We start from the raw sequence: 12,689 nt of genomic DNA, 5'->3' as shown, positions 1-12,689 counted from the left end.
AATACAAAAATGACTACAAAAGATTTAGAAGTAAGTAGTTTTTCGAGATTTATGATTACTGTATTTACAGTATAATCGTAAATCTCGAAAAACTACTCGCTTCTAAATCTTTTGTAGTCATTTTTGTATTACTTTAGTATAAATACACGTTAATTTGGATTCATATGTTGTTTTTTTCAGACTTTATGTGAACGAAAAGACACACATTTGCCCGTTTTCCCATTGGAAATAGTGATATTTTGAAATATCACTGTCCTGGTCACAAAAGCAAAGTTTGTGGGGAATAATAGCCATTTTCTATACTTTTGAGGCATAAGCAATTAGGAAATAACACTTACTACCCAGGAACAAAAATTGTGTTACATAGTGTTATTAAAAATGTTTGATACACTACATACATTGTTTTTAAAACAAACCATTGTGAGAAACATTTTGTCACTGTCCTTTATTTCTTTTCAGCAGACTATGAAGAACCCCTCAACTAAGCTACTGTATTTCCTGTGGCTCTAATAGTTACATTTATTACAATTATCTACTAAAACACAACTGCAGGCCCACAATCAATATAGGCAGTTCCGTGCATGTGGGATTTGAACCATGACTGTGAAACCAACCCAAAGAACCCCTACGTCTATACAGACTTTAAAGGCAAACGGGGCAGAATTTATTGTTAACAGACCTGATTAAAAAGGTTAAAGAAAAGTAACTAATCTTTGAAGAGATAATATCTGTTACAGCTTTTACTGTATGTTTGAATGGATGGTCATATTATCATATGGAATGAGGAAAGCAGTTCAGTGCCAGGATTTGCAATCTCGAGCTCCAAGCCAGGTAATGGGAAACACCATTCTTGATTTGCAGGTGGAAGCAGAAAGTCTGTACAAGCTGCTGAGAGACTGTCCGATAGATCAGTGCATCTGTCCCTGCCCTCTCTCCCTGGAGGTTCCTCCTACACAGATTTGTGAAAACAGGCTGCTGTCCCTGCCCTCTCTCCCTGGAGGTTCCTCCTACACAGACTTGTGAAAACAGGTTGGGAAGTACCCCCAGGACACCCGTCAGCTTCTAGCACAGCCAGGACTGGAGAGTCTCGACCGAGGCAGGGAAGCGGACTTGCCCTCACAGCCTGTGCCATCACTCTACAACTCTAGTTTGCATGGATACAAATCTATTTTGGTTTCACTGCAACCAGCAAATATGTATTGTGTTGGCAGAGGTGTGTACTGCACAGTACGATGCTAACATTTCAGATGTAACGTTCAAATTCTGCTCAATTAGAGTTTTGTAGATTTGGAGGATTGTTTTTTTTATTTTAAAAGAAAATTACTAAAGTGTAGCAAACTGTCTAAACATTAGGAAAAAAAAAACAAAAAAAACACCTGCAATATTTCATCTGTTCCAAATATATTAGAACACAAACAAATCTGGAATGTCTTCACGCAAGACAAGAATAATAACAGATGACCCCTTTGGGTACTGTTTATACAAAACAATCGCTTGCCAAGATCAGCAAGAATGGGATTAGAACCACACTCTCATTACTCACTCCATGCAGGAGTACTTTTACTAGATGGGATACAAGGGATAATGGAGTGGGTTAAAAGGAGCACTAACCAAAGTATTACAAATCTATTTCTTAGTAGTAAGACCATTGTGACTAGCCCCCTTTTTCATATGATACAGATCTTCACACAACATTTTTTAAAACTGTAATGACATTTCTTATGTTTACAATATACACAGTACATACTGCATTCAAAATATTCCACTCACTAGAACTTGACATACAAGGATTCTCCAGTGGCTCTGAAAACATGTTGGGAAACAGTTTCTTGTTTGCAATGATCTATGCAACATGTACTGACAGTGTTACTCCACCTCAGACCATTTGCTTAATGATTATCTGGGTATACCTGAATAGGTAAATATCCAAATGCAAATGATTTTAATGAGCAAAAAGTCACAAGTAGAATTGCCCTAATTATTTAATCTTTTTCGAATGTGCAGCACCCATTTTGTGAAGTAAAATGAATATCCTTTGTAGTTGTTCTGCACTGGTGGTAAATTTGGGGTAAAAACGCATTTGAGGTAAGTCTTGCCACAGTCTTTCAAGATTTACATAACAAGTGCATCTTTTAACTCATCATTAATCATGCTGTTTTTTTCCTTCCCAAAAGGTGATTTATTGACCATCTCATTAACATCAACTGACACAATAAAAATAAACCTTTGGAAAATGGTCTGCAATAGGACAGGTTTACAAGTTTTGGAATGAAGATCCACCTCTGTTTAGACCTAAAAAGAGACACTCACATTACCCACAATTAACATTAAAACAAAACAAAAAAATCCCCTTTAGAACATAAGTTTGCAAAAACAAAAAGCATCATCAACGAGTACCACCTTCAGCACATATGTAACTCTGACCCTAAAAGTTGGTCAAGTGAAAAAAGGTGGTTTAATATCACTGGACAGAGGATTTAAAAAAAACAAAACAAAAAAAAAAAACAACAAACACTTGAATACCGCATATACTCGATATAGCAGTCTTAACTGTCAGCCCTTACTCACATTGAAAAGTCCATGATCAGGATTCAACCGCTTAAAAAAGATTCAAGTGAAGTATTTGACAAATACTGTATCACAGTCGTGTGTGTGTGTGTGTATATATATATATATATATATATATATATATATATATATATATATATATATATATATATATATATATATATATATTAGTGGTGCTGTATTGATTTTACAATGGTCAATTAGCACCCACTCTCTAATAGATGCCTTTATCCCAATGACTGTCCAGATACAGAGAAGACTGAGAAACCAGGTGCTATATTGAGCAAATACAGTAAATGTTGTTTAAAAAGTGGCAGAAATTATTCCCTTGTATTCACTTCTTCGTTGCCTTTACTTGGAACAACTGAAATCCATGTGAATTTTGCTGCAGTAAAACAGGGTGTTTCTGATTCTGTCCGCTCAGAACAGGGACTGTGTTTCAGCTCCTCCCTGACGAGCTCCTGAAAGGAGGTGAGCATTCATCAGGATACCCAGATGGACCTTTAAAAAAGAAAACCACCAGGAAGAGAGGAAAAGATTAAATTAATGGATACAGAAATGCCTAAGACCACCCCCTACCCCATTATAATTGATAACTAGCAAGAATCCACGGCAACAGACACAGCGTAGTCATGTAATTAATTTTGACAGACTTTCATACCACTGGGGTAACTTTAACAAACCTGAACAAACACTGCTTGAAATATATTCACTTTCAAAAAATGACTGTTTGTATTTGTTCCGATAAGCAAAATGTAAAACTGACTGTCAAAAAGATACTAAGGAAACCAACGCATAAGTGACGTCTGAAACGTTTACTGTAATAATGGTATGAATCATGCTTTTACCTTATAGATGATTCAAAATTAAAAGAAAACCTATGTTCATCTCGGCACTACTTAATGTATGATTCCTTTAATTCATTATTACGGATAGCATACTGGATTTAGTCACGTGAACCAATTTTGGAGACTATAAAAATAGTATGAAATGTCTATTTTCATAATTTCACTTTATTTGCATCTCCTGCTATTTCATTCAAAAGAAAAAGAATGTACAACAGAAATTAAATTTGCACTGAAAACTCTAGGAGGGCCTCTCCCGACTTCTTCAAGCAAAAAAATTTGCCTGGGTGGCGAGGCACTGAAATGAAAGAGAGTTTCTTGAAACCATACTATTTTATTAACAACAAGGCAACAACTTTTTTTAAAAAATGAGGACTACAACTAGCTGACTACAGACAGTAAGGAACTGTTAGAGCACAGAACATGTTACTATAGCCTTGTGTTGGAACATACTAATCCTGCCCGTACTATCTTTTTTTTTTTTTTGTCAAATTTTAAAATATTGCGCTGGCCACTTTTATAGATTTATATAGCCATACACATAACATTGCTGTATATGAAACAGAATACTGACAGAGAGAAAAAAAAAAAAAAAAAAAAGATCTTCCCATATAAATAGGCAATTGTGGCTAATAAGCACCCCTTGTGCATCTACTGACACAATTTACCAAATGATATGTTCAAGTTATCAGAAACATGACCATAACCAAATAATTTTAAAAAACAGTACTTACACTAACATTTCAAGTACTATAAAACAGCACAGTTAAGCACAGTTAAAATAATATTATATATATTATATATATATATATATATATATATATAATATATTATATATATATAATATATATATATATATATATATATATCCCTTTAAGGCTTATGAAATGCACCTTTTTTCCCCGTTTTGTCTGTTTATATTTAGCATTGCTGAAGATCTTTCGACAGTAGTGTCTGTTTTCTATTTAGTATGCATTTCATTTTTTTTTTATTTTATTACTCAATTGGCCTGTAACTGCACCTGCTGTTGGAGTCTTTTTTTCTTTTTAAATCTGCATTTTACAGACTGAGTGCTGTGTTGCTACTGGGCATCTGTTTGTAAAGATTTCTTGAAAGGGGGCTGATTTGCTGACATTACACAAAACTACTGCAGTGAACATGGAGCACAATTGTTTTCTTCAGGCACTGCTTGTATAAAAAACAAGATTAACACCAGAAAATGAAGTTTGACTATTGCTCTAAGCGTGAACAGGTTCATTTCTATCGTCATTAGCGTTGATTAGACAATCTAATCATTATTTAACACAACAGAAAAACAAACAGAGTGACAACTTGGATCATTACAATTGACCCCAAGTAATTACAGATGAGACACAAGTGTCCTTTAAGCATATGAAGTCCTTTAAATTCAACATTTATTTCTTCCTTTTCCACTGAAAGGTTATGTGAGCTGATTATTACAGTAATTCCCACGGAGTACCACCAGGATGTATGTAAAATAACCCACACTCTCCTTTGCATTTATTGGTTATTCTGCTACCTTTATTAATTACAAATGCAGCAGTAGGGTACTGTTTCTGATGCTATCCCTACTGTGAGAAAGGCTTAAACCATTGACAAAGCCAACAAGTTTTGCCTAATTACCTTGGTAGCCATCTCTCCCAGACATTCTCATCGGAGGATATTCCGGAGGACCAGAGGGCTGCTCATTGCTTTCAGGCTAAAAAACAAAATAGATACACATTTTGTTTTTTTTAAATAATTTAAAACAGTGGTATAGAAAATATAATTACTGACCACACTACTAAATGACAAGGAACGAACCACTCAACTAAGTAGTTTGAATCTAGGTATTTCAGGTTGATCAGTCACATTTACAGGGATTTCTTTCCTTAAGTTAATTACAGACTGGTGTGAGCAGCTCTGAGATCAGACCCTGTGGTCTCCTATCCTACCGTAACTAGGCAGTCTTTAACATAGGTTCTACCTGCAATGAACTCACCGCTGAAAAACTCCTCAGCCGATACTCCATCAGTATGTCAGTCAGCTTCTGTGTGATCTTCAGAACCATCTGTGCGTCGTCCTCAGTTTCTATACGAAATTTTTCCTGAAAAATAAATAATATACATTTAAAAACATATACTGTACTACACATAAAAATGCGTTTGGTTTAATTGAGCAAAAACCAGCAGCGTTTAAGGGACAATATCCAGAAGAATCTGGGCATCTTGTTAATAGCGAGATAAATTATTTACCGATTCACATATGGGTGTCCCCACTGGTACGCCTGGTAAAATCACGGATAGTAGTATGTCACTGACAATTCTGGTGCATAACTAGTGGTCACTTTATTCCTCCCTATATTACAGAAATTGCACCTTGCTCAGGCTTGCCTCAAATGTTAAATTCTGCAGGTGACAAAACCTACCAAATATCCTTGACTGCACAAACAATAATGAATGATTAGGAACATATCACGACACAGTAAACAGATGCAAATATATTGTCAGTTTAGAGGGTACGCAAGTATTACATTCAAGCTATTGTGAGAACCCTGTGGGATAAATTCAACAAAAAACATACCAGAGTTTCAAAGACTGTAGAATCTGTGGAGCTCCCTTCAAGAGTTCTCTTGTAGACTTCATTAACCTGAAAAAATATAACATAGAAATCACCATAACAAAAACATCCAATTAAAAAACACAAAAAAAACCAGAAAGACTATAGAAAATGCTTTGAGAAATGCTGCGACAAGTCTTCATATTTTAAGATTTTGTTTAAACTTAACAAAACAGACAAACAAATGAATTATTACTTGTAAATGTTAAAAGGTAATGCAGGTTCCATTTTTATAATACAGATGTTTTATCGTGATGACGTCTTAAAAAGATACCCAGCTACCCAATTCGTAATCAGAGTTGCCAGAGTATAGATTTTAAAAGGATGTCACAGCAGCGAGTACAATACTCTGTAAAGGTGTTAACAGTAGAAACTCCAGTGACTTACATCCATCTGAGCCATATGGTCCATTCTTTGTCTTCTGATGAGTGTTTCAAATTCACTGTTGAAAATAAGCAAGAGTCATTTAATGTAAACTGAAGCAAAACTCAAGTGGCTTGATATTTTCTTATTACTATTTTTTTGTATTTATTAAATACAAATAATGCCATCTATTAAATACAAATAATGCCATCAGTAAATGCTGGGGTTCATGGAGGTAAGCATGATTTTAAATTAATATATATTTTGACTACTGGTTATGTATTATAGACAGAGAAGCAGGCACAATACCTTTCATTGGACTAAACTAAAAAATATTTAAAATCACAAGTTTAAGACCTCAAAAGGTATCTTCAAAATATGTAAATGTCAATCTACCTTTCCCACTTTCATCTGAATAGACCTTTGAGTTCTTCAAAGCTTGTGATTAATTATTATTTAGTTTGTCCAATAAAATGTATTACAGTTCCCTAGTCCACAGAGGAAGTAACCTGAATGTTACTGCATCACACAATTCCATTCACAATTAGAAAAAACGTTCAGTGTCATAAGCCAATCAGGTTCCAGCTATTGCAGGCATTAATACACAGTAGATGCCCACAGGAACGTCACTGCATCACCTATGGCCCAAATTTAAAATTAATCCATGCAAGTACTGGCTTTTTCATTTTTACTTGCTGTGGTTACTTAGTTCAGATCTATTAGACAGCAAACACTAAACAAAGACTGGTCCAAATTTATTTTATTATCCACATAAACCAGTCAATCAATACTTTGCAATCAAGAAACCAATCCTGTACCCGCAACTGAGGAGTTAGCCAATCACAGCCTGTCGGCTCGACAGGAGCTCAGACAGCATCTTTCCACAACAACAAACCAAGACATGGAGTTCAGTAATATTGTGCTATTCATGTTCCTGATGCTGTCCAGATAAACTATAAGCAGCTCTGACAAGTAAAAAAGTGAACTGTTTAATAAAGTTTTTTTTTTTTTTTTTTTTCTCTAAATATGTGTGGGATCCTTAATGAACATTTTGGGGACTAATGTCTTATTTTTTTCCCCCCAGTGGATGGTCCCTACCCATGAAGTTCTCGAGTCATTACAAGTTCAAGGTAAATTAAGGTTTTAAAGTGTTTTTTTTTTTTTTTTAAATCAATCATTTACTTATCGCGATAGTGCCCTCTCGAGGAAGGCTCTACTGTAAGGTATTTGGGCTTAATATTAATTACCTTCTCACTCCAGCTTCAAAGTCACTCATTTCCGGTCTCATCCTCTCCCCTCTAAGAGGGCTGCCTTCACGAAAACTGACAACTGGAAATTCATCAGGATATCTTCTTCCAGGGTAATCCGTGTACCTTCTACTTGAAAAAGCATCAGGGTGCACCAAAGGAATATCACCTTGGGGCATGCCAGCAGAAAGATCTCCATGGGGCACTCCGGAGGGGGTATTATTGAGGTTCATTCCAGGAGGGAAATCACTGGGGTTCATTCCAGGAGGGACATTATTGGGGTTCACTCCACATGGAAAATCACTGGTGTTCACTCCACGTGGAAAATCAATGGAGTTCACTCCACGTGGAAAATCATTGGGGTTCATTCCAGGAGGAAAATCATTGGGGTTCATTCCAGGAGGGACATTACTGGGGTTCACTCCAGGAGGGAAATTATTGGGGTTCATTCCAGGAGGGACATTATTGGGGTTCACTCCACTTGGAAAATCATTGGGGTTCGCTCCACGTGGAAAATCATTGGGGTTCGCTCCAGGAGGGAAATCATTGGGGTTCACTCCACGTGGAAAATCATTGGGGTTCACTCCACGTGGAAAATCATTGGGGTTCACTCTACGTGGAAAATCATTGGGGTTCACTCCACGTGGAAAATCATTGGGGTTCACTCCACGTGGAAAATCATTGGGGTTCACTCCACGTGGAAAATCATTGGGGTTCACTCTACGTGGAAAATCATTGGGGTTCACTCTACGTGGAAAATCATTGGGGTTCACTCTACGTGGAAAATCATTGGGGTTCACTCCACGTGGAAAATCATTGGGGTTCACTCCACGTGGAAAATCATTGGGGTTCACTCTACGTGGAAAATCACTGGGGTTCACTCTACGTGGAAAATCACTGGGGTTCACTCCACGTGGAAAATCACTGGGGTTCACTCTACGTGGAAAATCATTGGGGTTCACTCTACGTGGAAAATCATTGGGGTTCACTCTATGTGGAAAATCATTGGGGTTCACTCCACGTGGAAAATCATTGGGGTTCATTCCAGGAGGGACATTATTGGGGTTCACGCCACGTGGAAAATCATTGGAGTTCACTCCACGTGGAAACTCATTGGAGTTCACTCCAGGAGGGAAATCATTGGGGTTCACTCCAGGAGGGAAATCATTGGGGTTCATTCCTGGAGGGACACTATTTGGGTTCACTCCACATGGAAAATCACTGGGGTTCGCTCCAGGAGGGAAATCATTGGGGTTCATTCCAGGAGGGACATCATTGGGGTTCATACCAGGTGGGCCAACATTAGGAAATCTCCAACCTTGAAAAGCAAGTTGAACAAACAGATATTCAATAATATGAAGTGGCATACATCATTAACTTAACACTTTAACAGGAACAGAATATAACCCAGTAGGTAGGTAGTTTAAATGCAATCCAAGGTGAGTCCCAATATCCTGTAAAATGCTCTAATGGCAGGGTATAGGTGGAATAAAACCAACCATTAATTGTAGGAAGGCTTTATCACATTTTTTCAATTATTTTTGGGGGTAAATAAATTGCCTTGGCAGCATTAGCCAGTATGTACTACCATTTTGCTTGGGCCATTAATATTCTAACAATTTATTTTCTACATATCATTTCACCTTTTACAGAAATATTTTGCCATATACCCCATGAAAACCTACCTGGTTCTGGGTTTGAATTTTTAAAAGGCGGACTTCGTTTTGACATTTTCACCTACAAAAAACAAAACAAAAAAAACAAAACAAAAAAAACATAGCTCAGTTTTGAGTAGTTTTTCTGCAAAAAGACAACGCCTTTGTAATTAATTAGTAACTAGTAATTGCATAGTGTCTTATATGAAAATTAGTCCTACACAAATTGTTCCAGTTATTTTTTACCTTATGTGCACATCCTTTCATTACAGAGGTCTGAAATGTACAGTTTTACATGTGCTATAGTGGACGTAATTTTTATTATAAAACAGGATATCTGATACTACAATAGGTTAACACCAGAATGACCAAGATGGTCATTTTGACCGTTTTTGGAATTTCAATTTAAATTGCTGTGCATGTGTTTAAGATACAGAGCGGTGCTTTCCTGACTTTTCCTAAATATATTACTAATGCCCCTGAATAAAGAAAGAATCGCTTAGCTGCAAAAATTAGCGAGATAAAATACTGTCATATCTGTTCCGACCAGGAGCGGCCGATTGACCGATACAAAAAAACATATTACAACAATTAAATGTTGTGGTATTATTTGTGTTTACCATGCCTGCAGCCTTTTATTGACGTTTGAGCGGTCTTCTGACATTTCTATTGTTTCAATATGCTTCCTGATCATGGGCCCATCAATCAGCCTCGACAGCTCATGGTGCCAGACTGTCTATCCGCAGTCTGGTTACCAGAAGTCAGCGTTTCCCAGAAGTTTTTATTGGTGACCCAAATGACAGGTGCCTACGAACATTCTTTCACACGACAGTCAGCCATCTGTGATTGGAGGAGCATGCACGACGGAGTGGAATGTAAGCCTGGCAGAGGGAGGGGCTAGGTGTAGAGTGAGTTTTGGAGCTGTGGGAGAGAACCTGTTAGACACGCAGCGACTGTTAGCTTTATGTGTGTTTTTTGCCTGTTTATTAAACCCTTTTATTTATCCTATGTTCGTTATTGTTTATTGCATTTATTTTATCGAACTGCTTGCGTTCTTGTAAAATAAACCATGCATTTGAGACCAGAATACCTGCCTGGATTGCTTTCTTTACCTCCATGTTACAGTATATTTAAAAATCTTGACAAATACTGCACATGTCATGAAAAAAACAAAACCAAAAAAATGGCATGTGTGACATGTACCTTAAGAAACTCCTGTTATTTACATTTTCAATGTGTTATTTTACTGAAAATGAAATATGCTTTTAAAATAAGTGGTTGGCGTTAAGTTTCTTTCTTGCATGTTGGATCTACAGATCCTCAAAATATATGTTCACATGTCATACGGTGACAATTACACAAGAAAAAAATTGTAATTGTCTTTTTAAATTTTATAATTAAAATAAGCTCTTGTTAAATATGAGTTATTTATATCCAAAAAAACAACATTTTAAAATTAACTACTCCGATAATGTCAGAATATGATACGTACGTCGGTACCGCAGTTTGTGTTAAAAATGTCTGTACTTTTCATTAATACCGCAATCCAGTATTTTACGACGATTGCCAAAGTGTTTTTTCTTTGTATTGTGTCTTTGTAATACTGGCTTGATGCAGGAATCTGTTTAACTCCGTGTATTCCACATTGGTGTCCAACATTGTTATGTTGGTCGGGTCCACAAAAAAAAAAAAAAAATTATATTTCCATTTATGGAAAACTTTCACCCATGTACTTGTCTTTTTCTATTTACAAAGTTTGTATAATGGAGGGGAAAAAAAAAATATTCTGTGTAGTTATTTAGCCTTGCTATTTATAAATAAGTATGTTTTAAAGAAATTGGCTTCCATTTAACAATGTTGCCACTCCAACAGCCATGCTGGATTTTTTCATTCAAGAAGCCAGGTAATGTAAGGAAGTGTGCATGCCCCCCAAGGGTTTTTAGAGGTAAATACCTTTCTCTTCCTTTCCAATATAATAAAGGGAGATTCAATTAAGTGCAACTATGAAAACACATATTTCATACTATTTATTGAAGGTCACGAAAATTGATTCATGTGTCTACATCCAATACACAAGTACTAACCTTAATACTAAGTGTCCAAATAGTAAATGTCTGTGGTCTTATGCTTTCATTCAGTATGTGGGGGTTAACTGTCCTTACCTTCATTACACCCCTTCCTTCCAACTGCTCAAGAAACTTTGCCTTCTTTCGGATTTTCCTGTTCAGTGGTAAATCTCCCAAGTCATCCTCAGGGATCATACCAGCAGGTTTCAATTTCTAAAACAAAGATACAGCACGGTTTTATAAATAACATTGTATGCATCACTAATAAGCAATGGCCTATGATCACAAATGCCAAGAAAAACACTCCGCAAGCTTCCCTTCTTACCCTATAATAAAGTCCTCTCAAGTACAAAATAGTGTATTATATATATCTCAGCAGTCACATCTGTACATCTACCGTGCTTCCTTTTTGCATTAACTACATCTGTAAAGCTGCTTTTAATTACATGTTTATACCTGTGTGTAAAAACCTTATGTCGAGGGCTGTAATGTTTTTAAATCTAGTCCACACTGTGGTTCCGGTATGTGTTTTCTTATAAATGTAAATATCTTCCACAAGAATTGAGAATTAAATAAAATCAAAGCAATATCCTCATTAAAGAGCCAGTATCATGTATATTTAGGTTATAACAATACCTGTAAGTTTTATGTGACATTGCTGTGCTGTTTCCCATCTTCCTGAATCCTGAATAAATTGCTTATAATTGACAAATAATGCATGTACAACACTATGAAGGTTATACTATGATACTGGATCTTAAAACGGGAAAAACATTTAGTAAAATGTTTTGATGTTTGAATTGTTATTTACTGGGGGTGGGAATTTTGAGTAATTTAGTGCTCCAGCGTAAAAAATTACGAGTACTCAAACCTAATGCCAGACAATATCATTCTACTTATGCGCCACAAAAATGACCAAGTTAACACTAGAACCGCCGTGTTTATACTCTTACCAAAAAACGCTGCCAGCAGTCATTGGGACATTTTACACATCAATATTAAAATGAAAAGACAACTATCCGATACAATTCAAAAGTTTTATTCAAGCATGTCATATCAAAACAGCCGAAACACCATATTTTAAATGAACTTAAAGCACTACTTCAAAAAATGAAAAAAATATAACATAAACAGGTATATGTACATACAAAACTGTAAAAACTAAAGTCGTTTTTAATTTAAAACAAAAGTAACATGTGTCAGCTCTTGTGCAGGTCATTCCGTGCAGCACAGAATCCAGGTTGAGCTGCTGCAGCCTTTGCAGTTTTCTAATCGAAATGTTTCTGCTGAAGCGCCGTGGCTAGCTTCAAGATGAAATCTCTCCTA

General features: G+C 36.2%; 1 protein-coding gene across 5 annotated transcripts in view; it reads right to left on the bottom strand.

The window, feature by feature from the left end:
* Positions 1 to 348: 348 nt before the first annotated feature.
* LOC121312965 overlaps positions 349 to 12,689 on the bottom strand; it is a 37,750-nt gene continuing 25,409 nt past the window's right edge. For all 5 annotated transcript variants that reach the window (XM_041244992.1, XM_041244997.1, XM_041244996.1 and 2 more), the window contains 8 exons: positions 11,460 to 11,576; positions 9,328 to 9,379; positions 7,643 to 8,960; positions 6,420 to 6,474; positions 5,997 to 6,062; positions 5,416 to 5,520; positions 5,058 to 5,133; positions 349 to 3,069 (listed from right to left, as the gene is read on the bottom strand). In XM_041244992.1, coding sequence (XP_041100926.1) covers positions 3,008 to 3,069; positions 5,058 to 5,133; positions 5,416 to 5,520; positions 5,997 to 6,062; positions 6,420 to 6,474; positions 7,643 to 8,960; positions 9,328 to 9,379; positions 11,460 to 11,576 — 1,851 coding nt within the window. In that variant the 3' untranslated portion in view covers positions 349 to 3,007. The remainder of the gene's footprint in view (positions 3,070 to 5,057; positions 5,134 to 5,415; positions 5,521 to 5,996; positions 6,063 to 6,419; positions 6,475 to 7,642; positions 8,961 to 9,327; positions 9,380 to 11,459; positions 11,577 to 12,689) is intronic.

Source organism: Polyodon spathula, chromosome 3 (genome assembly GCF_017654505.1).
Source record: "Polyodon spathula isolate WHYD16114869_AA chromosome 3, ASM1765450v1, whole genome shotgun sequence".
Lineage (NCBI taxonomy): Eukaryota > Metazoa > Chordata > Actinopteri > Acipenseriformes > Polyodontidae > Polyodon > Polyodon spathula.
Note: the sequence above shows the minus strand (reverse complement) of the source record. Positions and strands in the feature narration are given on the sequence as shown.